Source organism: Tenebrio molitor, chromosome 6, assembly GCF_963966145.1.
Source record: "Tenebrio molitor chromosome 6, icTenMoli1.1, whole genome shotgun sequence".
NCBI lineage: Eukaryota > Metazoa > Arthropoda > Insecta > Coleoptera > Tenebrionidae > Tenebrio > Tenebrio molitor.
This window is the reverse complement of record NC_091051.1, coordinates 3,602,551-3,628,935: the sequence shown is the minus strand read 5'-3', so window position 1 is coordinate 3,628,935 and position 26,385 is coordinate 3,602,551. Positions and strand designations below refer to the sequence as shown.

Below are 26,385 nucleotides of genomic sequence, written 5' to 3'. Positions count from 1 at the left end.
TTTTTATCAATATTTCAGTGTAATTGTCATTTACACTAAAAAACGTCCAATATTAATGTTCAAACTCTACTTTTTAACATCTGTTGCAGATGTAGTGGCATCCGTTACCTTGAATTACTAATTAATACAAAATTCCCTAGAATTTGAAAATTTAATTTTTTTATTTAAAAATTAAATCAAGGGTGCAAATTCTAAAAAATAACATAAAAAAACTCGTTTTATAGGGGCATTGGCGCACTCGTCCCATAGAAAACTCCCCTACGGGTCGTTTTCTACACCTGGGACTCGTGCGCCAAATCAACCCTTATAAAACTCATTCTTTAATATACTATTCTATATTCATTTAATTCACCGTTATAATTTTTTACGTTCTTCATCCTTATTCTACTCCTTTCTAAAACGTTGCTTCCTCGTCATTTTATTTCTTTCCATTTTTTTCGTAATCTTTATGCACTTTATAATATTTTATCATAATTTTCATAACATTCGCTTTCTTCCGTTTCTTCTTTAGCTCATTTTTTACTATCACTTTTCTTTAATACGAGTACATTTTTCAGTGTATACTTTTAAGTACATTTAATTTTTTTTCCTCTACTTTCTTAATAAAATAAATAATTAAGTACTTTCAAACTGTTTCATTTAGTTATTCCTTTTCCTACTCATTATTTTTCTTTTTTCCTTGGTTTCTTGCCTTTATTTCCGATTGATCATTGCTTTTTAAACTCTTTTTTTTAATGAGTAAATAATAATCAATATCTTTTCCACAGTTGTTTAATAATATAATAATATTATTGGATTTATCAGATCTTATCTTCATTTTTTTGAATATCTTTTCTACGTTCTTTCCTTTTCCTTCCTTTTATAACTTTGAAATCAAACGAATGTAGCTTCTTATACTATTTTCATTTATTGACTGATTCAAAATGATTGTGGATGAGTATGGCAACTATGCACGAAAATGTAAAATGTGTAAGTCGGGTAGAGTTGACATTTGTATGACATTTCATATGCGTGCATTTGATTTTTTATAGCATTGCACATTAACTTGACAATCTTTTATACTAACGTGATCAAGAATGACTGAATCTGTTGGTAACAACGAAAATTTGAATGATTTTGGTACCACTGTAATCTAAACGCATTTCCCGTTGTCAGCTTTGACAGAGTTGACAGGCAAATTTGACGTTTACCATCAAAGGGTCATTTTTGTAATAGCATAAACATACCCAACATAACCTAATTTTTTTTAATGTCTTGTCAAGTTAAAACATCCGGTCAGTGGCAATTACGAAACAGAAAAACACCAATATATTTTAATTGTTTCATTGCCAAAAGACTCAGTCATTGTTGATCACGCTGTATAATACAAATAAATGTCCGTTTCGTGTCACAACATGGCGGCACCCACGAAACAGTGTTGCTATGACACGTCCCTTTTGACAGTAAAACCTGTCATTAATTTTATAAGAAAAATATTACAATAATGGATAATTTAGACGAACTTGAGCGACAAAGAGCAGCAAATAGAAAACGACAAAGACGTAGGCGGGAACAAGGAAGCGAAGAAGAAAGATATCCAAAATGAGCGTAGAAGATTAAATTATCAGCAAAGTGTTAGCGAAAGAGAGACACATAGAGAAAGAAGCCGTTTGTCACAGGAAAGAAGAAGAGAAGAAATGTCAGATACTCAGATAATAATAATAAAATACTCCTAATTTTTTAATATTATATTCCTGCGTGGGTAAGCACGGGCCGTTCCACTGGTTTTCAAAATTGCGCGACTACGAACTGTCAAAGAAATGTCAACTCTATCCTATCCACACAGTTGCCACATAAATTTTCGTACATAGTTGTCATCGCAATCATTTTGAATCACCCAATATTTATTTTTCACTTTTTGTCATTTTTCTCTTAATTGTCTTTCACATCTATCTCCTTTCTTGTCGTTGCTGCTCTTTTAAATCCTTGCTTTTTTCCCCCAATTTAGTCTTCAATTAAAATGATAAAATGATAACGAGAACCTTTATAGTTAAATCTGGTTTTCATTTAAATTTATTCTCAAAGTAGACGTTGAAGAGTCGATTGTCAACGCACCACGAATTACAGTTACAGATCACGGATCAGCTAACCTCACTTTTCCCGTTGTTTGTGTTTTTAACTTTTTACTCTGCAGACTGAGAAGGCATAGCAGATGCCTTTTAAGCAATCTAATTGTTCTTTTTAATTTCTAACTTTGATGAAGTAAACGTAGAATCTTTTGTTCAGTATTAGACCTAATTTGTTTTTTTTCTTCTTAATATTCTTTTATATCTTTCTTTAAGATCTATGTATTTTCTTTTTTGTTATTGCATCTTTTTCACCTCACCCAATTTGCTCTTATATTTTCATTCATTCTCTTTTTCAATATCCCCTAACTTACGACGCTTAATTATAGTATTATTCTTGAATTTAATTTAAGTTTAATTTGAAGAGATAAACAGCAGCAAAACAAAGTTGTTGTTGTTGTTGTTCACTCCTGATCAGATCTGTATATCTGAAACGATCTAAGTACACCCGTCCCAAGTCTAAGTGCGTCTAAGTATTTACGTGACAAATTGTAATTCGCACCGCGATAATCTGGAAAAACATGATAGAATTCCGAGTACTTTTTCCATAATTCATTTTTCCTTAAAAAATTCCGCTGACACGCAATATTTGCACAGTAAATAATTTTTGATAGATAAGCGATAGAGAGACGCAAAAACAAAAATATGGAACGTTTCGGCGATTGTTTTCTGGCTTGGTGGAGAATCTCGCCTCTTTATTCAGATTTGGGGCGAACCGCAATGATTTCCCGTCATTTACAGAAACTAATCGTGACCGCAACGCGTTTGTTTCAAAGCTTTTGTGAAGACGCAAAATTGTTATATCGATCGAACCCATTTTTCAGGTGGTCCGATTCTCTTCGTCCTGATATGGGGCATCGCCAAAAGCTTCACGCTGCCATTGGAGGACCAACAGGTAATGCAGATCGATCTAGTGCATTGTCTTGTCCCCTCGAGATGTGTATCTGTTGACGTGGACGAGGCACGTTTGCACGGTGGCACTCCTTAAATTATTTGGGATATTGTGCCGAGTAAATGTTTGCCAGATTAGATTTAAACCGTGAAATGAAGTAACTGTCTATAATTATTTTTAAGTCACAAGTACTCGGGCACCTGAGCAAATAACCGCCTTAATCTCTTAATTAATTTGTTTTCACAAAAACAAGATCCGATTTATGGAACATAATCGCCATGATGGGATCGATAGGGAGCGGTGTTGACATTTCGCAATGACCCAAGTCTTTTGGAAATTTCAGGCGGGAGAGATGTTCAGGAGCTGTCCTTGGACCCCGCACCCCTTCGACTGGATCTACCAGGGTCCTGCCATTGCCGTTCTAATAATAAACGTGATTTTTCTGGGCATCATCATGTGGGTGAGTTGGTCAGGACGCCGCCCCCGACCCCACTACAACAACAATTTTCTTCAGGTCCTCATTACCAAACTGCGCTCGGCCAACAACGTCGAAACGCAACAATACCGCAAAGCGGCCAAAGCCCTCCTGGTCCTTATTCCCCTCCTGGGGGTCACATACATCCTCGTAATAGTCGGGCCCACCGAAGGAATCTCGAGGCGCATTTACGACAGCCTCAGGGCAATACTGCTCTCCACCCAGGTAACCCCGGCGAGGTCCAACCGCGATTTCTTTGTTGTCATTCCCGTTTTGATCCTGTTCTCGCTAAAACTGCGATCAGGATTTACAAATACCTGGTTGAAAAAATCGATTCCTCAATCTATTATTGATCCTGGTCGCATTTAAAATGCATCTGGACTTGTAATTCGCTGCGCTGAGGCAGCTGGAGTGGAAATACTCCACTTCTGGATGTTTTTCGTCAACAGTAAAGTACCAAAGCACTAATCTTGATCCCAGTCGCATCTTACTCCTAAGTACCAAAAATGCGACTGGGATTTTTTCTTGCAATCCTTCTTTGATCGACGATCCTAGCCGCATTTTTGACACGTCAGGGTCAAAGAGGGTTTGCAAGAAAAAATCCCAGTCCCATTATTGGTAGGAATAGGATGCGGCTGGGATTTTTTCCTCTTTGATCTGACGTGTTAAAAATGCGACTAGGATTTTCGTCGGTGCCGTTTTATTTATTCGTCGGGATCCCCTTGCAGGGCTTCACCGTGGCCTTGTTCTACTGTTTCCTGAACGCGGAAGTAAAGAACACTGTGCGCCACCACTACAACAGCTGGCACACGCGCCGCACTCTGGGCTCTCGCAGGACCAGATACTCGTCGAGCAAAGACTGGTCGTCGCAGGCCAGAGACAGCATGCGGTATGGGCCTAAGAGGAGCGGACTTTCAACTCTTAAGTACTAACGTTGAAAGTTTTTAGTCTGTATCAAACAAATTCGTACAGAAAAAGGGGGTCCACTTGCTCCACCGGTACCACCACAACCGTTGTGGTAGTACCGTTCCCCAAACTCTCCCAACAAAACAAGTCGGCCAGCGACTCCGGATGAGAAATGCTGCCGCGGGGAGATAGGAGGTATGTTTGGGGGAATCGTCGTGTTGTGTTACATCACGGTTTTATAGAGCTACGATGGATACTCTTTTGGAGGAAGAGGGAGTCGGGTCGTTTGCGTCTTCTCGTGGCAGTTCCATACCGAATATTGACATATCAAGTTTTAATATCAAGTGAACGGTGAAGTTCGTAATACGATGGAAATTTCGCGATTTATGTGGACTTTGATGGAATGTGGATCCTACTTCCCGCGCACCTGGAAAATTCTTATGACGGGGTTACGCCAACAAACTATATTTTTTCTATGTAATTCTTGTACACTTCACGTAAGCTGATTTTGTTTTATATGCATATCCTGCAAAGCCCAGTCACTTCTGACTACCCGAAAGCTGTCTTTTTTCTACAAAAAGAACATTTACACTCTTCGCGTGGAAGTACCACTGTTGGAACAACTTTCTGGTAGTTTTTGTCCCTTTCGACTGGGCCAGCAGCGCTGACTTTTCGCTCGTGGACTTTCAAATTTACCGACAACGATACTTCTTGTACTGTCGTCAGTATTAATCTCGTGTGGTAATAAAAAATGTGCATGTAAAATGAATCGCAAAACTGGTGTAATAAATGTGGAAAATTTACCCAACTTTGTCTACATGTACCTTGTAGTAGAAAATAAATCTGTCAAAAATCTTTGTTTGTCACTTTTACCAACCCTCTGTCGCTTAGCAACCGGTGACAGCCAGGCTGTCAAAAAGATCATTTTGACAAAATTCGATGTGGTCGACTTCCAAATCGGCGCTGGGCAAGGCGAGCGACAAGGGGGCGCAGGTCAAGACGTGCAACAAGGAGACGCAGACCATGATCCGCGTCTACCCTTATATCCTGGGGAGCAGCAAGATCAAAGCTCGGGTGATCTGCGAGGGCCGGTGCCAGACTGAAGTGTCGATCAGGCCCGACCAAGACGACAATATTTTCTACTCGATGCTGGAGTACATCCCGTTCCAGGACATACAAGAGTCGAGCATGCGCGTGGTGAACTTGCCCCGAAAGCTCCGTTTGCACTTTTCCCCCGGGCTCAAGATGAAGATGCCCTCCAGCATGTGCCTGGACGACGATGGCGTCAACGAGTTGTGTATCGAGTTGAGGGAAAGGATGCGCAAGGGTTTCAATAAAACATCGAAACAGTTCGAGGACACCGCAACACAAAAAAACTAAAAGTTTAAGACAGTTTTATTATACAATTATTCTACAGGTGGTTCGTCCTGTTCGGCGTCGTCCTTCTCTGACTCTGCTTTGTTTTCAGCGTGGGAAGTGTTTAACACCGGACTGATTTTAACCGGCAATAAATGTCTAATCGGTTCAACAATCGCCTCCTTATTTAAAAAGGTGAGTCCTTCGTTTTGCAACAGTTGCACGTTCACACCTAGACTACTCGCGATGTTACTCGGCGGATATATAATGTGTACGCATTTCTGCACGTACGGGACAAGATCATCCGCGAAAGACATGCACAATCGCGTGAAGGCGTCTTTAGAGTTGGACGTGAACGCTTGTTGCTCTTGTCCGTGCAGCACCAGAATCGCTTTGGCAATGACCAACAGCGCCCTCTGCAGCGAATCCACCACGGTCTTCACCGTGGCGATCGGCGCGCACAGTTTCAACTCGTTCAGCGCGGTCAAAACGTTATTGAGAAACTCCGCCAACGGGTAGAATTCTAGAAGGGTGTCGGGGGGCTGCAGAGGGTCCTCGTTTTTGTTTTTCCACGGAACATTCGAGTGGTTCTTGTTGATCAGAGTGAAACGCTCCATGTTCGACTCGAATTTTGTCGCCGCCCCCTCGACTGACCTCTCGAAGTCTTTGGCGATCTTGTTTGTGAAGATCGGGACTAAGAGGGAGCGGAAGTCGCACCCCACCTTGCTGAAGGACACGCCGAAGTACATGCACTGTGCTAGGATCGAGTCGATTGACGAGACGTCGCGATTGAGGTCTTCCTCGAGGGTTTGCAGGAACTCCGAGATTTTGTCTCGGATCCAGGTGAAGAATATCACGTTTTGGTTGACTTGTTGACTCTTGATGGACGCCAGGGGGCTGTGCTCGTCGTCGTTGAAGATCGCCCTGTACTGGGTGATTATGTTGAATAAATTCACTCGCGTCACCTCCACTGTCTTATTCAAATGGTGAGTGGCTGCAAAGATTCAACTGTCACTTTTAATCAACTCTACAAGATTATTGACTATTAGATAAATTCAATCAGGAAACAAATCCACCTCCATTAAATCAGTGAAACTACTAATTCAGCAGATTAATGGAGTTGGCCATGACTGTTGTTTGTTGTGGCGCCATCTGCCGGACATCCACTACCAGACCTTCATCAAGATTTTTACTTTTGATTCTTTACAAATTTACCGTTATCCTTTGGAATGGCGGCGAGACACGTCTGCAACCATGCGTTCCTCGTCTGCAAAAACTTCAACCTCAACTCGGTCTCTGTAAAAACCTGCATCCTGCGCAAGTGACTGACAATCTGTAGACACTTGGGCAGTGTCAACTCCTGCTTCAACTGGCTCAACAACTGGTGGAGCATCAGCAGCCAGGCTTTGTCGACGTCCACGGCGATGCTCTGAAATAGTTTCGAGTGACAAGTTGTCGCAACAGCGCGTTTGTTTTTTTTTTTACTTTAAAAATTGGAATATCTGGGTGTTTGGTGTGCAACTTGCGGACGTAACCGGCCAATTCCAACGCATCTTCGTAGAGACCGTCGTTAATGAAAGAGTTCATCAACTGGGGAAGCTCTAGGATTTCAAGGAGTTGCGCGTTACGAGTCAAGGTCAGCGAGTTGAGGCGCCGCAAGTTGTTGATCCCGCTCGTTTCTTCGCCGAACAACTGACATTTCTGCTCGAAGTTGGGTATGTCGTCGAGGAGTTGGTCTAGTTTTGACTCTATACTGTTGAATTGGGTGAACAAGTCGCGCGAGCATTGGGCGGTCTCGATGAATGTCTTGTAGTTTGTGACGGCCAATTCTTGGGTCTGCTCGTGGATCGTTGTTTTTTCGTCGTTCAGTCGGTGCGGTTCTTTCGACAAATCCTCGACTTTGAACGCCCCCAATTTGGTGATGTAGTCGTTGAAAGTGGTGCTGTACTCCCACGAACCTGAATAAATTCGCTCACACTCGGGAGTCGCGCTTTAGATTTTACTTACTCGGAAATCCGTCGGGAAACACCAATTTCAATAAATTACTCCTCTCGTCGCTCATTTTTTTCTATTTTAAATCTACTCACATTGTTGACATGTCATCCGCTATCGACAGGACGCGAGCTGTCAAACTGACAGTTCCGACCGAATACTCATTTTTCGAAATTCGTAAAACAAATAAATAGTTTTGAAATAAAAATCGGATAACATACAGGAGTGTTAAGTAGATGGTTTTTGATCGTTCAAGACCGCGACAAAGAGTTTTCGACTGGATTGTGCGAAAAGTGAGGTTATACGCTTCCCCATCCGTCAAATGTCATTGTCTCGTTTTGAGGTTATCCAAATAAATAATAACGTAATGAATTAATTGTTTGCATTGGAATGATTTATCAAAACCTAGCGTACAACTTAGGTAATGACGCAACTTATCATTATCTCTTAACAATGCGCGTATTTTTTAGAATACTCAGGGTTTGTCGCTTTGTAAATATTCGTTCGAAGAAGCGCAATGTCTTCGGCTGTAAATTTCCTCGACACTGGTTAATACTCTTCATTCTGATCGCTATAATTTTCCTGATAATCATGAATTTCGTAATACCCTACAATTCAGGTACGTACGTTTTCGCAAACGCGCGGACAAATCATTGTCGGGTTGTAGTTTACAAAGATCTGAATTCCAACAAGCTGAGATCGATCAAAACGGAGCCACCGTCTGCGTTTGAACAAAAAATTCCGAATCTAGTCAAAGAGCCTAATGACAACGGCAATAAGCTGCAGGACAAGTGTGAAGTGATCCACATCGGATTTGTGTGTTCGGGGTTCAAATCTAACTTATATTTGCACACTTTGTTGAAGTCTTTGTTTTTTTATAGAATCAGTCCCGTTCATTTTCACATTATCGTCAACAAAGTGTCGGAGCGGGTGTTGAAGACGCTTTTTGAGACCTGGAACCTGCCCCAGAGTAATGTTGAATTGCGTCAGTCTTCCTTGACCTTTACAAAAAATTCTAGGCAACACAACGTTTTATGATATTAATGATCTCGTGCAGGACGTGAGATGGGTGCCCAATAGTCACTACTCAGGGATTTTCGGCTTGCTGAAGTTGGTATTTCCAAAAATCGTACCTTTGAATGTCACCAAAAAAATCGTGGTCCTCGACACCGATTTGACGTTTTTGAGTGACATTCAAGAGTTGTGGAAGATATTTGATAAGTTCAACAGCAAGCAAGCCGTCGGTATTGTAGAGAACCAAAGCGATTATTATGTAAAGAAAAATGGTAAAATTAAGCCTTGGCCCGCTAGCGGGAGAGGGTTTGTAGAAAAAAAGACAGTTTTGGGCTTGGAGAATTTTATTGAGGTTTTCCAGATTCAATTCTGGAGTGTTGCTCTACCACTTGGAGAGGCTGAAAAGACTGGATTGGCCTGGACTGTGGTCCAGCGTCGCCAAAAAAGTCGCTCTGATCTACGGATCGACGCGGCTGGGAGATCAAGACATCATAAACGCGGTGTTGCTGCAACACACCGAACTCCTATACCAAGTGCCTTGTTACTGGAATACTCAACTGAGCGACCACGCTTTAAGCTACAGCTGTTACAATAAGTTTAGGGTTAAGATAGTCCACTGGAACTCGCCAAAGAAAGTAAACGTGGTTAATATAGACGGAGATTATTTCAGGTCTCTCTACACGACGTTCCTCGAGTTCAACGGGAACTTGCTCAGGAGGCAGTTGCACTTCTGCGACGACCATGACCGCTACTACGAAGTAAGACCTTCCGTTGTCGAGACGCGAATAAACGACTAGTTCCAGGAGCCCGAATTCGACGTCTGTTCGGAGTTTCACCGCGCCAAGACCGGCCAGTGGAGGACGCTCCTCTTCTTCAGAGAGTACCAGCGCCAACTGGATGACAACGAGAGAAACGACGTCACTTTCGTCGCCCAGTTGTCCTACGACAGGCTCCAGATGGTCGAGGAGTTGGTTAAATACTGGCAAGGTGACGTCACCCGATCTCACAAATCTCCAATAATCTCAGTCGTCTAGGTCCCATCAGTCTGACGTTTTACGTGACGGACCCGGAGTTCCAACAGTGCTACAACTTCATCGAAAACTCCGAACTCCTCCAGGACAGGCACAACATCGCGTACCACGCGGTCTTCAAAGATGGAGTACTGGTGTTTTTTTTTTGTGACAGTTCCGCTAACCTCACTTTGCAGGAGTACCACCCCATCAATATTTTACGCAACATCGGGTTGAGGAACGTCGACACACCTTACGTGTTCTTAGCCGACATAGATTTCTTGCCAATGAGAGGTTTGTACTCGGTGTTGAGAAGCCATCTGGCGGCGATTCGCAACATGAAAACCAAAGTATTTCGTTGACGGCTTGCGCGGCGACAGTCTAGACGCGGAATGTTTCAGGCGTTGATCGTTCCCGCTTTCGAGAGTCAGAGGTATCGGAGTAGGTTCCCGAAGAACAAGGTGCAGCTGGTGGGGATGTGGGAGAAGAAATCTGTTTTCCCGTTTAGGTCTGACGTGTGGGTCGCCGGACACGCGCCCACTAACTATACGAGGTGGAGAACAGCGAGCGCCCCCTATACAGTACAAGACTAGACTGGTGTCTTCAGTGTATAAAGGTGATCGTTGCAGGTCAAGTGGGAACCGGATTTTGAGCCGTACGTGGTGGTCAGGAGCGACGTCACCGAGTACGACAGTAGATTTATGGGGTTCGGGTGGAACAAAGTGTCCCACATCATGGAATTGGAAGCCCAAGGGTACGAATGGATTGTTCTGCCAAACGCGTTTATTATTCATAAGCCACACGCGCCTAGTTACGATATAGCCAAATTTAGAACCTCGTCGATTTACAGAATGTGAGTCGCTCTCGATATCGATATCGTCTCAAAACTGTTTGTTCGATTTCAGGTGTTTGCAAAATCTCAAAGAGGAGTTTATCCATGATTTGGACAGGAAGTACGGAAGATTGTTCGACAACAAGAACACGTCGTCTTCGATTTTAGAAATTAAGTAAATCGTCGAGGGAAATTAAACAACAACATTTGAATAATGTGTATTTTAAGTTGTAAAGGTGACAGTATTTTAAGTTGTTGCACAATTCAAATTCCTGTGAATTACACAATATAATAACCGTAAGTGTATCCCTTCTGATTATAAATAATTAAAAGTGACGGTCTTTACCTGTGGGGCTGCTGAAATATGGTGCAGTCTAGCATTTATTTAAATAAGTAATTGCCTTCGTGTCAGAGGTAGCGAATTAAATTGTTTAAAACCGTGACCCAATTTAACGACGAATGCGCGCACATTCATAATCATAACCATGTTATAAATTGAGAAGCACGTTAAAAATAAAACTGAAATTTTGTTCGTACTAGAACTGTCTAGGTGGGTGAGAAGGAAAAAAGCATCTGTCAATCGTGTTGTAAATCACAAACGTATTTCGAAAAAATAATAGATTTTTCCACAAATGAAGTGGTCTTCACAAAACAAAGAGTATTAGAACACTGTTTCAATAGTTAAATAATTTTGGCAAGTTATCTCGGCGTGTCGATTTTTTCCTGGCGCATCCGCCATTTGTCAAATGCATGGTTGTCGAACAATAAAATCACTACAGTTGGTAATTTTTGTTTGTTTGGTTGCCCCGATTCTATGTCAAAAATCATAATTGAAAATGTCAAATTGACCTTTTCAGAGTGAAAATTACTTGTAGACAAAAAAAAAGTAAGTCATAGATTTAAAACGACATAATCAATGCAATGCTAAAATTCGATGGTTATGCAAGCAAAATTACTGCCACAAGTAACTCGATAATGTCAGAAAAATTACAAATCAGTTAGGTACAGTCGGTGGACAAATAAAACTGGGACAAAAATGACAATCACATAAGTCAAAATTTATAAATTTGCAACGTTTAATTATGGCTTTATCACAAATAGGTTAACTTTGGTATGACATATTATATAGACACTGACAAATATATTGACAATTCAATGGTCTGATTTACATAGATTAAATTTTAAGTGTCCCAGTTTTATTTGTCCACCGACCGTACAAATGGATTAAAATGTACTATTGCGATCAAAAAATTTTGGACACTAAGGTCATCGTACTGTCTTACATTCTAAAACGACCCTTATGTATTAATAACCTCAATTTTGATTGTGTCAATTTTGAAAATGTGAATGTCAGATTTACCGAGAAAATATTAAAAAAGTTGTAAAAATCAGACAAATGGAATAGAACGACCTTTTAATTAATAAAAAATATAAAACAAATACCCAAATGTACTCGCAAATTTAAAAAATTATATTTTAAACCGGTGTCAAATTGACAACAATTTCATCTTTCATGCGACAGTTTCAATAAAGCATGATTTAGAGTAATTTTTTTAATGTGACAGAAGTTTGATGTCCAAAATTTTATGAACGTAATAGTACTATTCCGGACACGGAATCTTGGCCATAACTTACATTTAACTGACAAATATGCGTGAACTGGCCTTTATTGAATATAACCCAACTTTTGACTCGATAATGCCATTTCCTTGCTTTTTTGATGTCAGAATAAAAACTTCAAAATGATTTTTAATAATTGTCATTTATTAATGACGCTAATGATTGGTTTACATCATTTTTTTTAGAAATGTCAAAAAAATGTTGGCCAAGATTCCGTGTCCGGAATAGTACAAGCAAATTATTTTCAACTCGAAAAAAGTACCTATTCAAATAGTGCAATGATACCCAACTGCCAATAGCATAATGGAAACGATTTTTCATATAATGGCAAAATCTAATAGGACAGAATTTTATACAAAATGAAATGCAAGAATTTCATCATCGACTTGGAACAAAGAGGTGGCAATTTCGAATATCTCCTATAATTACTTATTGCATGAAGGCGTCGACGAAATCATTCTGCCATTCTTTTCAGCATACCTCTGTTATTGTTGTGGCAGCATTTTCCACCCGTCCTCTTAAAACTTCAATTGGGCTCGAAGAACACTCCCGCATGCTTCACCAACACCTATGCATTCACTATTCGAAAATAAACGCGCCGTTTTCACAAAATTTTAGCTTAAATCACAGAATCAACGCGTAAACACCTGCCTTTTGTAGTCGAATAAAACTAACTAAAAATGCAGGTAATCCTCTACCTCGGCCGCGGAGCGAAAAAACTTTATTATAAAAACACAGTGTTTTGCGCCGATTTTAAAATAGTACCTAATTACTTATAGATATTAAAAAACGAGTTTCATAAGGAAGTGTTTATTTCATGAGCCCAAGTTTATAAAACAAGTCGCGAAGCGCGAGTTTTATAAAGGACGAATGGAATAAATGTCTTACGAAACGAGTTTTTTTTATGCAATTTTTTCGATTTTCGTTTTTAAATCAAAAGTAAGAAGTTTAAAATTCTTGGGAATTTTATGATGGTTGGCAAAAAACAATTGAAATACTTGTCGACTTTGGGATATTCACGGCGCTATTACAGAACCGCAAAATAGAAAAAAACCCTATTATTTCAGGGTCACTGTCATTTTTGGGGGGGATAAAATACTAAAATGAAAATAATATTTTGAAAAAACGGTACATAACAGTTTTGTTGTTCTTGACGAGATCTATCACTGGTTAAAATTTCTTCCTTTTACTCATCGGCGATGTTCATTCGTCGCAGCACAGTCAAGCACGAACCAGACGCGCGCAGAATCTGAATTCATTATTTAATCCCATTTTAACCACAACAAAAATTTTACCTTAACGTAAGTCTCCAACGACAGCGGAAACACACCCAGCACCGGAATTTGAATCGACTTCTGAGTGCGAGCGACGAAAATAATTAAGCTCTTTTGTGCCGAGATTGGTGCACCTACGAAGTTCATTTCGAATGCTGCGTACGGAATGTTGCTGCTCTAAAATTAAAAACAATCTTGCGAACGAACCATTTTAGCTGAGCACTCTACCTTCGATTCCAGCCTGGTGGCAAACCAACAGTACTGAAAGATCTGAACTAGAATCACCACTAAAGAAAATACCAACGTGTAGAAGAAAGTCGAGAGTGGTTCGACCTGAAAGCGGAAAAAAGCATGAAAAGAGTGTAACTGTTGACTTACTAGGGTCAGTTGGAACATAAGAATTGCCAGGTTGATGGAGCACGAGAGAAACTGTCCGAAAATGATCATCTTAAAAAATGATTTGCATTTTTGGGAGAAACTAAAATTGTTCAATTATTATCTAGAGGTCACTACTTTAGTTAGTAATATGTACACACCTGAAGATTTTTTGGTAGTGCACGATGCAGTTTACGAACTGGCGACTGATTTCACTTCGATTGTCTTCGTTGTTCTTCGAGAGATCCAAATTTCTCAGATTGTCACACAATATGTCGCATTGCAATCCAATATATTCCATCAAAACTATAATGAACATGTCTATATTGGCCAGGGCGACACCACCAATAAAAAAACAGATGGTTTGATAACAATATACTATTTGATACAAGGGCGACACTTCAGCATCGAAAGGGTACCATGCCAAGTAGATCAGTGGATGTTCACCGTAGGAATTGTCAATAACAGGAAAAAGAACCCAAGATGCGATTGCCGCATACATCGAGACAGAAAATGCCATGTACAACTTCTTCCAGTTGTTCAAAACACTGCGACAGTGAGACTCTTGTTGTGTTGTGGGTTGAAACAACGGTTCCGCATCCAAAACTGCCAAAACATCTTCAAGAATGTGTTGATCCTTGATAAAGAACATCAATTTTATTGTCAGCGAAGTGAACATAAGCAGAAAGATAAACGACAACGCCATGGCTTCAACATCTCCCACGATGAAGTGCATGTTGATTATTTGAGACACAACATTCGTCAGTAGGAACGCGACCACTGTAAATACTTTATACAGAGTGTACAAATTACACCGACAAGTTGTCTGACTCGGTGACCATATTCCAATTACTTTCAAGAAGAATATGGTGGTTCTGATGACACCAGTCCAGTCAAATTTTGTCATTGCTCGAGAACACTAAAATTTAGTTCAGACGTTGAAAAAATCTTTGCACTCCTACTTAAAGCGATGCACTTGAGGGTCTGAGCTTAGACACTCATGTTGGCGTGCTTTTATACCAACCAATTATGAGTTCTGATGCACTTCTGCGCCGTTGGTGCTGTGACCCAAAGTCGCAAAATCAAAAGTAAACAAACGCACTTTTGAAAGACTCTTTTGGGATTGATAAAAAATCAAGTAAACCACAACGGGTCAAAAAATGTACGTTTTAATATGCACCCATCGCGCGGGGTCATGATTTTATTATTGATGGTGGTCTTGAACTCGTCAAGAATGACGCAAGAGCTCACTGGATTACAGTTTTTTACAAATACGGTTAGTGTGAATTATTGAAGGATTTGCAGCCAATTACACCCAGGATGAGAATCCTAGAAATGGTTGCTTAATAATAGAGTAAATAGCAAATGGGCACCTTGCTTTGGTGCAGACCGCGAGCCGGTGCTAATCCATATTTTAATTTGTTCGCTTTGAACGAAGAGATAATTGAGCGATTTAAATTTTGAAATTGTAGCTCAAATCGGAAACTTTTCACATAAATAAACAAATTGCGTTTTGTTATTGGGGGTTTAATAGGTTTAAAACTAAGTTTTTAAACCACACTTATTCCAAACTCCTTTTGCAAAAAAAAAAAATGTGTATGCTTAAGATCGCACGACATAGGTAGGTAAGTGAAAACTTCCATGACGCCCGTTATCTATCAATTTAATTATTATGGATGATACTTGGAGGAATCAGAAGCAAGGCATAAATAATTAATATTATTTAAATCCAATGCTGTTTTGAAATAAACACCAAAAATCTGTATTTTGCAATAGAAACTGCAAATACGCCCTCTTTTAGGACTGGCAAAATTTGTGAGGTTAGGTTTAGATGTGTAAGTTTTATTTTGGCTTTATTTTCTTGACGATGATTTGTTGTACCTATTGAACAGAACACAAGTTTTCATAGCAAGCGGGACCAATCATTTATAGATACCCTGTATTATGATAATTTGTTCATTTTCCTCTTCACATTTTGCTACACAAATTTTTCCAATTGATGAATTGTTGAAGCCATATCTGCGAACTTACAATATTTATCGTGTCTTTATCGTTTTTTATATTGCTACTCCTGCAGCTCTGCACTATCACTTAAATTTAGCAACACAATGAAAACACACTAAACAATGAAAATTTGGAAGTTGAGTGTTTCTCGCTATTAGGTATTCTCTTTCATCTGTGATTTCTCGTTCGCTCCGCTAAACTAGACTTTCGAGCATGAAGCTAATTCACTGCCCGGGAATAAAATGTACCTATGTGGTGCGCCTAAAGAAGTTTTCACTTCAAAAATCTGCACTACATACAGGGTGTAATTAAAATAGGCGGAAATACGGGGTGATCAAAAATGACTGAGTCTGTTGGTAACAATGAAATTTGGCAAATTTAAAATTTACCCACGAAGGTTCATTTTTGTAATAGTATAAACATAACCTGCATAAACAAGAATGTTTTTAATGTCATCTCAAGTTAAAAAATCCGGTCAGTGCGTGGTCAGTGCCAATTACTAGACAAAAATCACCAGTATTTTCAATTGTTTCATTGCCAACAGACTCAGTCATTGTTGATCACGCTGTATTTGAAGCCGTAAACCACCAGGACATATGAAGACGATTCTTTACTATCGCTTCAAAAATAGTTATTTATTAATTACTTATTTACATAATTTATGGTGACAGGACAATTATTGCGTTTATCATCTGCGATGTCCGGCAGCGTATTAGACATTTGTTCATTACTTTCGCTGTTGTATTACACATTTCTTCATCACGCTGTTGCTATCGATTGTATGAACGTTCATTTTCTTATTATGCACCAAATAAGCACCAGAAATAAACAAGTTTTCAACTGTCATAAATTCTCATTTTTCTCCTTTGTAAAGTGGCTCTTAACTGCCCTAAAGCAAAATGAGCAGATAACGAACCATTGCCCTAGACTCGCTACGCTCGTGTTTTAATCTTGTCCCTCGGGCAATTAAAAAAGCCCAATATACACAGAAACTCGTTGCATAAATTTAAATTTAATTGTCAAATTTTCATTTGTTTTCAGTCTGTTTACTCGGTTTTGTCGGTTTCGTTGTTAACTTATCAAACAGACTAAATGGCGCTACGGTCCAGGGTCAGAAAAGTGCGGCCAAACAAGTGCTTCCGAAAAGAGTTACTTTTCGTCCGCTTGGGAGTACGTAAAATCACATTTTTCATTAAGGGTGCCTAAACAAGAATTTTATCCGTTAAAATAGCGTTTCGTTGTAATTTTTGTCGACGCTGGTTGGCCAGCAAAATTTTTTTTTTATTTCTTTCGTTAGTAACTTCGCGAGTAACAAACAAAATGTGAATTTTATTACTTTTCGACGCATCTTTCAACTCCTGACAGACTATTAAATTTAAACTAGGTCAGTGGAACCGGTTGCAAAAATTTAATAGTCCAACTTCCACACCTAGCTAACTATTAAATTGAATAAAACTGAAAAAACACAACAATTTTAAATATAATAAAAGAAAAATTGGAGGTTGCATGATAGCAAGAGTTTGGTAATTGAGGCACCACAAAAAAATTCTAAAGTGTTGAAAATGGAAAACAAACATTCGTGCAAGAAAAGAGTTGGGATATGCAAGTAAATTACTATCTTACACTGGGAATAATTTTTTATGTTTTTAAGCCACGTACACCGTTTTTATGATCGTAATTATCCTCGTAAATGGTTATGAAGTCATTAATAATTCACATCAAGATAACGTAAAACACAATAATCTAAAGATCTGACAAATTTCAACATTTGGTAAAAGCACTTGAATAATTCTAGAGGCTCGAAGCAATTTTTTCCACGATTTGGCAAATTTTTCTAACAAATTCTTCAGCACGTCTGATAATTGAATTCAATAACAATGCAGAAATGAATTAATGAAATGTAAATCATTGGCAGGTCGCATTACCGTTTATGGAAGCTTGGGATTCTGGCCAATGGGGCGCTTGTTTTGTTGGAGTGTTTGTCATGGTGGTGTTTTTAATAGGTCATTGGTTGATTCCCAGATTCGATCACATATCAATGTTATTACTTTTCGATCAGATTTAAAATTGCTGGCATATTGATAACTTGCGTTCGTTATTTCGAGTACATGCAGCTCGGGTAACAAACAAAATGTGAATTTTATTCCTTTTTGACCCAATTTAGAACTCCTGACGGACTACATATTAAATTTAAACCAGGTCAGTGAAACCCGTTGTAAAAATTTAATGGTCCAACTTTGACACCTCGCTAATTAATAAATTGAATAAAAGTTGTGGAAGTAATTTCACACTTGGCACAAAAAAAACCTAACAAAAATGAAAGTATTTAGTGATTAAAGTGTAAGAAAAAAATACAAAGTAGCGTGTGATGTGGGGGGTATGCAACACACCATACAAGCAAGTTGTGCACGTTGCGTAAGCACCTTTAACAGTTCTTTAAAAAATCAATATTCCAAGGAGATGTCATGCAACAAGTTGTGTTATCATCTTAGATAACTCTACATATGATTGAATACCTCGACCATTAGCGAATATTACGTATATCCCCGTGAAGACATATTATCCATCCAGTACTCCATTTCGCTAAAACCTGCAACCTGCAACAACATTCCCTCCCACCATTCGATTAAATCTCATCATTATAAATCATTCTAAAAATGAAAAACAAACACACCTGAATTGTTAGCATATCGATGCGTTAAAAAACAATGCGAGCAAACATCCATTCAGTTTGGAAAAATTCCGAAATATCAAAGTTTGAAACGAGTCTCTCCGCTATTTAGTTTTAATAATTCAACTGTGTCTATCGTTTTTATTTTGATCGTTCTGCACGCAAGCCATCAACATCGTTATCTACGAGATCCGGAACGCTGTAATGATTTCCGATAACGGTACGATAAGTCAGAATAAATCGCGGAAACGACAAAAATAACTCAACACTGCGGGAGAAGTTAATTGTTGGAAAGAAGTTTGACACTCCAAACCGGAATTAAACCGCAGCCGCTAATGGAAAAATCTGTCAGATAAAGTTGGTATGTTAGTGTTTAGATTAGGGTGACAAACAAAACATAACGATTACTGGAGATTTTGTTCGGTAATAGACGAGAGATCTAGAGCCAGACGTAGGTTTGAAACAACGAGGCGCAATAAATTTCGCAAATAACGTGATTTATAAGATTTATAATCGGCGGGAGTTACACGAAGCGGTGCATTTTAGCAAAGCCGTGCGCTTAAATCCCTAAGTGGTCATTATTCCGGTGTCGTCGAATAAACTCAAAGAAAATATTATTTACGATCGAGTCGGGCTAACAAACTGAGTCAATAATAGAACTGGAGAAAGCCTCAGAATTCGATTTTGTAGTCTGGTATGCCTGAACGGTCTAGTTTGTTACAGTTCCGGGCGTATTGTAGTGCTCTCAATGCGATGTAAGCAAAGCAGCTAGTTTTTTCCGAATCTGTAATCTATCGATTTTATTCGTGTCTGGAGCGCTTCGCCGCTTCATTCTTTCAATCGTGTGTTCACTCCGAACCGACTAAAAATTAATCGGTGCAGTTTCGGAGGAAACGACAACAAGCTTGATTTGTGGGGTGGCGCTGCGCATCTAATTTCGTTAATGAGCAAACTGGCACACATTTAAATCATAGGTAAATAAGCTGCAAAGTTATTAAGTAAATAAATTTGAAGAGTTTACGAGCGGTGTGCAGTTTGCACATAATTCATGTTGTATGTTCGCAACGATCATTTCATTATAAGTGATTAATGAGGGAATTGCTGTAGTGGAGTGTGATAGTCGATAACTCGACTAAACATCGCCGTTCTCCGGCTTTGTAATTAGTTTTTGTCATCAAAGTTTCACGACACTCAGTGACCACTCATGAAAAATTCCTTCAGACGGAAAAAATAATTAATAAAGCGCGGGGACACGAACACGTCCGGTGGCTTGTCCGGCGACTAATTCGATACACAAATAGAGAGCGACCAGTTGACAATATTTTCGGTGTTTCCAATTGTGACAGCGCGATTCGCGTCGCTCCGATTTCGTACAATTTTTAAATAAATCTGGTCGAGTTGGTAAAAACGCGGTGGAAATTCGACCGTGCGTTAATAAACGACCGTTCGCTCTAACAGTCGTTCTCTGCTTTTTCAGCGAAGCATTTCCAAGTTAATTGTTTGTGTACAAAGTGTCGCTTATTATGCGCAAATTTCCGGAGGAGAAAATTCCAGGTGAAAATCAGGTACTTGTGGTTTTTTGTCGCACAGTCGGTAAAAACGATTCCTGTTGTTTCCGACGCTTGCCATAAATAAAAACTTCCTTCACTTCTGATACAATTAGTTTTTCTTGCATCTGAGTAAATAGAAAAACGCTTGAAGGGACGACGGAGTTGTTACAAACTGTTGGTCTTTATTGGGAGAACCTACAACAGTGGCAGCACAATAGAAGGACCGACAAATCTATTTAAAAATGTTCCTACTGCTCTCTGTATGATAATTGATAATTGTCTGGAGTCTGGACTAAGACTAAAGCGTGAGAAGACAATAAAAATGAGAAAACAATATAATACATTTTTTCTTATCCGAAAAAATATTTGTTGTACACGCAAATTCTTTCAGTTGTGTTTGTTATTATTTCTTAGGAATATAAATTCAAAGAAATTAAAGTGTAGAAGCTGGAAAAGGATACAGGACGACAGAAAGAATTGTAATATTTTCATTCCTAGAATTCTTCACTTTTAAGGGTATTCTTGAGTCTCTCATAGATTTCTTTACAGCAAAGGTTGGAAAGCAGGATTTAGCACTTTCACACTAGAAATTTGGTTTCAATGCCATCACTCGACCCTTCAAATTCTTTCTTTAGAGGTCCGAAAAGAATAAATTTTCCAGCTAGAATTATTAGTCACCTTGAAAAATTATCTTGCATCTTGTAACGTCCTTGAATTTCCTCCCTATTTCAAGACTTGGAAGAGAGTTATTACAGTTCCTTAGAATTATCGAAGGCCATTTCAAGCTTTTATCGTCGTGGTGAGTCTCTTTTCTCCACCACACACCGATGACTTGACATAAATAAACACAACTTTTTCATCAGTTTTATTAAAAGTGTCATCATTATTTCCTTTATCTGCAACGAACGTGGTAATTTTAGCGAGAAGTTTTGCCATAGAAACGCTTCAAAAGAGAGGACGAAGTTGTTACAGAACTGTTGCTCTTCATTGAGAGACAGACGCTCCAGAAATGCACCACAACAGAAAGACCAACAAATCAATTTCAATGTGTCCACACCCACGACACTCTGCTCTCTCTGATGTACCTGAATGAGAATACATTTATGTTTGTTGCTGACATCTTCGTACTAATTGACTGCAATATACACGAAAACCAGAGACTGAATACGCTTAGAATTGCAGCTAAAACTGGACGAGAATTTGGACTTGACAGCGAATTTGTTCAGCCGGGACAACGCGTCGCAATCCAACATTAAACACGCCCCAAATTTGGGTCCCTTCACTTTAACAAGTTCGACGTTCTGTACAAATTTTTATGTTGTCTTGGGCCCCAATACAATGTTATTGTATTCAGTAACAATTCGTATAACTTTGTAAACACGTTGTTTATAAATAAGAAACCTACAAGGTAACGAAACGTGATATTATTTTGTACACACCGTTGTGACAGAACCTGTGCAGTGTTCGCGGCCTTGCACCTTGGGCCCGCAAATGGAGTCCGACCGTGATTTTTTCCAACAATTTCCGATAATAGCCCTAATTATGCGGTGTATTGCGTCTTTCTTGGGTGGCCAGGTGCATTTTGAAGTGAAAACTTCCATCTGTCATTGGCGCGTCAGGGTTGCCACCCTCGTGGCTCGACTCCCCTAGGCACTAATTTGAGAAAAATTGTCAAATTCGGCTTGTAAAAATAAAAATGAGTTGACGGACGTCTCCTGAGTGGTCGCATGTTTCGTTAATAAATAATAATCGTGAGTAATTTTTTTATGGTAATTAAGCCCATAAGGCAGAGTAATCGTCCAGATCCGCGTCTTGTCGTGCATCGTCGTTGCCGCAGTATTCCACCTTTCATGTTCGGCCGGCAATCGTGTGTGCGCCTCCTGTTCGGACGCGTTGTTGTGCGGAGTGTTTTCCGGCTGGAATCGTGTTTTCGTGCACTCGAACCCATCGGAAAAGGCGTGAAAATCGCGACGAACCGCGTCGGCGGCCGACTTTCCCGGCCGAGTTGGTGTCAGTTTTTGTGATCGCATCGGCGAAATTGCACTTTTTCGTCGTTGGACCGACCGTCGCCTCCTCGGACGAGTTTCAACCGCAAGAAGGTTAGTGCATCGTTGCCAAGTCGGCTGCATTCTTCAGGTTATCGCCGTTTTGTGTCGGCCGGGTTAATTGAAAAACGCCGCCGCCGGACTTGTTCGTCCGGCCAAATTGACAATCGGAAAAAGATCGATTTTAATTACGGGGAGATCGCCGCTCGGGCCCCGGATCAAAGGACCCGACCGGGAACACCTTTGTTGTGGAACGGAACCAGTTCGTGGGGCCCGGCTGCACCAGACCGAAAATCTCGTACCAACCGATCAAAAAAAAATCAATGCCAACGGTGACAGCCGCGTGACACGCTCCGGTCGAATTTCCAAAGTCAAATCGTCGAAAAATATCTCCCCCAATCGAATCTCGTACGTAACATCATCCAAAACAACATCGCACAACTAATCCCGAACCATTTCCAGATATTTAACACGCGAAACGGCGCCATGGACTCCTGAAAAATTGACGTTTGAGCGATCGGCGATTGTTTGACAGATGGGGGCCACCCCTGTCAAATTTCTAGTTTTGAAGTGGTGACAATGTTGCAAGAGGGGCGCATGCGTTTCCGCACCTTGAGGACTCCCTTGTGATTATCTCCTGGACACAATTGACCAGGCCGCACAATAAATTGGGTGTTTGGGGTTGGCCGTGAGTTTGACAGATCGCTTGCGAACTCAATTTCTCAGATTTCCAACGACGCAAAAAGAAAATGAGACATCATAAAATAATTTTAACCGTCCGTCCTGTTCCTCTTCCATCATTCTTCCGTTACTCCTCGGAACGCGGTGTTCGCGAAATTGTGTATTCTCCGGTGTCGCGTCTCTGGGCCCACATCCCGAAGGACGTTGTTAAAATTTAATGAAATGTTGCGTAATTTATCGTCAACAATGATAATTATCGCGATTTTCTTTCGCGCGAGCGCCGGTTCGTCCCGCTTTGGTTTATGTCTGTTTGTTCGCCTTTCACATTGTAAATAAGGGACTCCCTATCAATAGAGATGTATGCTCAAAGTCAATAACAATGTTCCTTTTATCCGAGCAATCGGGGATAACACAAGTATAATATGCCGTAAAGAAAAGAGATTGATGGTCTCATGAATAATTCTGACTTGTAATTCGCTCATAGGTGCACTTACCGTTCCCGGCGCGATTGCTGACCCCACAACTTTAATAACAATAATGCATCTATCGACCCCAAGAACTGGACCAATCGAATTTTACCGATTATGAATTAACACAAGTGTTGCGAAGAAAGTGTGCCCCCGAATCGTAATCGAGATCGTTACAATGGAAACGGTACGATACCCGCGTTAATTAGCCGGATTTTCTCAGAAAAATATGGAAAAGTAGAGCACTGTATAAATCTGGTTGGCTAACGAGGGTGCTCTCCAGATATATGTCCCCCAGGGTCGCGGGCTCGAGAAGCCATAAAATCATACCACCCCCAGAAGTGGGTATTAATTTTCGAACGCCATGTTCTCGATTATTTATAACCGTCCATTGACAGTCGAAGCGTGAAGGAGCGAGCTCGTGATTAAAATGTCATTTTTATCATCAGACGTGAAAGGTGGGTGATGGAGCACACCTCATTACCCCATATTAATGACCCTCTAGATAAACTAAATATTTAATCTGGGTACTCATTTAGAGCGTCGCTCCTCGTTTACGCCAATTTTCATAGAGTGCCATCCCTAGAAGCCGTTTTTATTATACATGTAAGGAGTGGAGCGGATGGGGCGAGAGCGTGATTAAAAATTGAAAAAGATTTTTTTTGTTCTTTGGTGTCGTTCGGGTTGTCAATGGACTGTCGGCTTTTCATTAAAAATGGATGGGCTTGTGTCAGTTTTGTTTTCGCCGCCGTGTTGAATATTTTCGTTGACAAAGCACGAAAATTGACTGGGTCGTTATGCAGCAACGTTGTGGAGTGCTGGTCCAGGTGATTGAAGAGCGGACTCGTTGTTAAAATTCTAGTCCACTTTAGGGATTTTTCCTGCGAGGAGTTTGCACTCTCAGACATGGAATAATTGTGTGGGAATGTTTTGTGTACCGGGTATATGTCACTGTTTTAGTAAATGGACAATGAAACTGAGAATATCTGATTTTCCTGCTCCTAAATATTACAGTTTTGCAACCCCGAGAAATTTTGGTTTTGGTTTGGGTTTATAAAACGAAATGTGTCCAATGGGAGTGTATCGTTGTATGTCCTCGAAATGCATGTCAAAAAAATAATCAGTAGTTGGTGACGATGAATGGAAGTTAAATACAAGTTTTTTTTTTAGTAAAAGTCTTCTTGTTTTTGAGATATAAAGCATTAAAAATTGGCTCGAAATTTTCATAAGCTACTAAGTTGAAGTAATTGAGAAAAAAGAAAAAAGATACAGGACATTTCGAGGTTATTTTCAATGCTTTATATCTCAAAAAGACTTTTACTAGAAAACAATTTTGTATTTAACTTCTATTCATCGTCACCAACTACCGACTTTTTTTGACATGCATTTCAAGGACAGCCTGTATAGAATGCAGCAGTTTCTAGTGTCATGGTCCTTTGTATCTTGGTCGTGAGTTTCTGTTCTGCAGTTCATAATTTCTTTTTGTGCCATTTTTATAGATTTCAAGTCCTGGTCGCAAATAGATGGTGCAGCGCAAATGTGTAGCTATCTTTGTTCTACACATTAATTACAAATATGCGTCATCCTTCTCTCTTGGGACAAGTGCGCCCGTCGCAAGTCAACTTGAAATCAGGCCCTACCTAAACAGTTTTCTTTTTACATAAGTGATATTTTGCGTAAACGAAATTAGTGGAAAACGTAAAAAGAAGTGATAAAATCTGTCCTGTTTGTCAAATACCAACGCATCTATCTTCTTATCTTCTTGTCGTCTGGTTACGTCAAGTTCAAAAGGTCATGGGTCTCAGCCCTCATTCCTGCTGCCTTTCTACCCTTCTTCCCGTGACCACAAATTCATCTCTTCTTCAGCGCATCTTTGGAAGGTCTGGGATGAGTTTTTTGAAGATATGAAGCAACTATGTATAATATCTTCATAACTGATTCCGATAATTATCTTGAGTCTGTGCCATCGTGACGAGAATCTCTAATTTTTCTATTTTGATAATAAGAAAAAGTATACAACATATCTTCACGCCGAATTGTTTGTCAGTCTTAAGAGTTGTCTTCAGTTGTCACTTTCAAGTTGAGAATTTTGAATTTCTGTGTCAACAAGATAAGCGCATCCTCACACGGCGCCTCTTCAGCGTGGAATTTGTCTGTTTAATTGACACCACACACTTAACGCAGCACTCTTCAAGAGATTTCTTTCCACTTAATAAATTAATTATTTACGAACAGAAATCATTCCTGAGGGCTGTCGGTCTAGTTAACGCTAGTTATACAACTCGCATCAAAGTGTTAAGTGGTAATGGATATAATCCATTCACTAATGGATCAATTGCTCTATACGAAATACCAAATTGTATTTTAGCGCAAAATAATGGAATTGTCGGTTTCACTCCGTGATTAGAGAACTCCGGAATGTTATTTACAGTATCGAATAATTGAAGCTTAGTCTGGGTATAAAGTTAAATTATGAATTGTTTAGGGATTGATGCATGTTCTTGGTCGTTCGGAACCTGAGCGAAACCGAGGAATGTTTAAATTATTCACGTGAAGAACGTCGCCTCGTTAGTGTTTGATAGATTTTGTCACTCGACAAAATCAATTTTGACGGTGCGAGGACACTTTGTTTATTGGTTGTTTGCTTAGAGCAACTACTCATGGTTTCGTCGTGTTTACATTGGCTTTTCCAGGGAGAATGCAGCGTAATTCATGCAAACGAAATAAAAGTTAACCGACACTTGACTGGGATTTTTTGTTGAGTTGCAGCGTTCCTTTAACAAAGTAATTGCCGTTTTAAACGGTTGTTTACGCGGCGATTTAAGACTCTCTTAAAATTCAAAGCAACATCACAAAATACAAGACAATTTGTTCTATGCCACGAATTGGCGTCTTTCGCTGTTTATGTCCGCCATATTTTAGTCTGCGGAATTTCCCTTCCATATTCGTTCCATAAACAGAGGGAAAATATGTAACTTTCATATTAAAATATTGTTGGTGTTTTCTTTAAGGCGCTCGTAAATTCGATACTCCTCCAGGAAAATATCGAACCGATCGGGGCTTTCGTTATCCTGGGCATAATAAAATCGATCTAATTGCTTGTTCCAGTCGTGATG

At 39.7% G+C, this 26,385-nt stretch overlaps 5 protein-coding genes across 10 annotated transcripts in view; 3 read left to right on the top strand and 2 right to left on the bottom strand.

Moving 5' to 3' along the window:
- Nucleotides 1-5,233, top strand: part of LOC138134295 (diuretic hormone receptor-like) — a 29,501-nt gene extending 24,268 nt beyond the window's left edge. For both annotated transcript variants that reach the window (XM_069052480.1, XM_069052481.1), the window contains exons 7-12: nt 2,930-3,000; nt 3,341-3,457; nt 3,512-3,697; nt 4,201-4,361; nt 4,421-4,573; nt 4,621-5,233. In XM_069052480.1, coding sequence (XP_068908581.1) covers nt 2,930-3,000; nt 3,341-3,457; nt 3,512-3,697; nt 4,201-4,361; nt 4,421-4,547 — 662 coding nt within the window. In that variant the 3' untranslated portion in view covers nt 4,548-4,573; nt 4,621-5,233. The remainder of the gene's footprint in view (nt 1-2,929; nt 3,001-3,340; nt 3,458-3,511; nt 3,698-4,200; nt 4,362-4,420; nt 4,574-4,620) is intronic.
- A 524-nt stretch (nt 5,234-5,757) lies between these two features.
- Nucleotides 5,758-7,880, bottom strand: Cog8 (conserved oligomeric Golgi complex subunit 8). The gene is made up of 4 exons (XM_069052479.1): nt 7,742-7,880; nt 7,220-7,692; nt 6,950-7,163; nt 5,758-6,728 (listed from the first exon to the last, which is right to left on the bottom strand). Exons 1-4 carry the CDS (start codon nt 7,794-7,796, stop codon nt 5,785-5,787), a joined length of 1,686 nt encoding a protein of 561 aa, XP_068908580.1. The 5' UTR covers nt 7,797-7,880; the 3' UTR covers nt 5,758-5,784.
- Nucleotides 7,881-8,005: 125 nt separating this feature from the next.
- On the top strand, nt 8,006-10,918 carry LOC138134292 (xylosyl- and glucuronyltransferase LARGE2s-like). Its single transcript, XM_069052477.1, has 11 exons — nt 8,006-8,147; nt 8,197-8,345; nt 8,394-8,696; nt 8,746-9,046; nt 9,102-9,498; nt 9,544-9,727; nt 9,775-9,899; nt 9,948-10,100; nt 10,152-10,331; nt 10,380-10,603; nt 10,656-10,918. Exons 2-11 carry the CDS (start codon nt 8,318-8,320, stop codon nt 10,759-10,761), a joined length of 2,001 nt encoding a protein of 666 aa, XP_068908578.1. The 5' UTR covers nt 8,006-8,147; nt 8,197-8,317; the 3' UTR covers nt 10,762-10,918.
- Nucleotides 10,919-11,055: 137 nt separating this feature from the next.
- Nucleotides 11,056-15,319, bottom strand: LOC138134296 (odorant receptor 10-like). Of its 2 annotated transcripts, XM_069052483.1 has the most exons (5): nt 14,013-15,319; nt 13,855-13,954; nt 13,705-13,809; nt 13,498-13,653; nt 11,056-13,451 (listed from the first exon to the last, which is right to left on the bottom strand). In XM_069052483.1, the coding sequence occupies exons 1-5, from the start codon at nt 14,756-14,758 to the stop codon at nt 13,389-13,391; spliced, it is 1,170 nt and encodes a 389-aa protein (XP_068908584.1). In that variant the 5' UTR covers nt 14,759-15,319; the 3' UTR covers nt 11,056-13,388. The 2 variants fall into 2 exon arrangements, with proteins under 2 accessions (XP_068908584.1, XP_068908583.1); XM_069052482.1 differs by having other exon boundaries at nt 13,705-13,954.
- Nucleotides 15,320-21,941: 6,622 nt separating this feature from the next.
- kek5 (kekkon 5) overlaps nt 21,942-26,385 on the top strand; it is a 175,287-nt gene continuing 170,843 nt past the window's right edge. For all 4 annotated transcript variants that reach the window (XM_069050754.1, XM_069050752.1, XM_069050753.1 and 1 more), the window contains exon 1: nt 21,942-22,175. The gene's annotated coding sequence lies outside the window, so the exon portion shown is untranslated. The remainder of the gene's footprint in view (nt 22,176-26,385) is intronic.

Bases quoted from the DNA above. Each gene is read 5' to 3' on its own strand.
- LOC138134296 (XM_069052482.1), bottom strand. From the start codon at position 14,758: ATGACAAAATTTGACTGGACTGGTGTCATCAGAACCACCATATTCTTC. The intron at 13,955-14,012 runs GTGTGTACATAT...GAACAATTTTAG, and splicing joins CACTACCAAAAAATCTTCAG to TTTCTCCCAAAAATGCAAAT. The intron at 13,452-13,497 runs GTAAAATTTTTG...TAATGAATTCAG, and splicing joins CGTTGGAGACTTACGTTAAG to ATTCTGCGCGCGTCTGGTTC.
- Cog8 (XM_069052479.1), bottom strand. From the start codon at position 7,796: ATGAGCGACGAGAGGAGTAATTTATTGAAATTGGTGTTTCCCGACGGA. The intron at 7,164-7,219 runs GTAAAAAAAAAA...AAACTATTTCAG, and splicing joins CAGATATTCCAATTTTTAAA to AGCATCGCCGTGGACGTCGA. The intron at 6,729-6,949 runs GTAAATTTGTAA...GAATCTTTGCAG, and splicing joins CGCCATTCCAAAGGATAACG to CCACTCACCATTTGAATAAG.
- LOC138134292 (XM_069052477.1), top strand. From the start codon at position 8,318: ATGAATTTCGTAATACCCTACAATTCAG. The intron at 8,697-8,745 runs GTAATGTTGAAT...AAAAAATTCTAG, and splicing joins GACCTGGAACCTGCCCCAGA to GCAACACAACGTTTTATGAT. The intron at 10,101-10,151 runs GTATTTCGTTGA...GGAATGTTTCAG, and splicing joins TTCGCAACATGAAAACCAAA to GCGTTGATCGTTCCCGCTTT.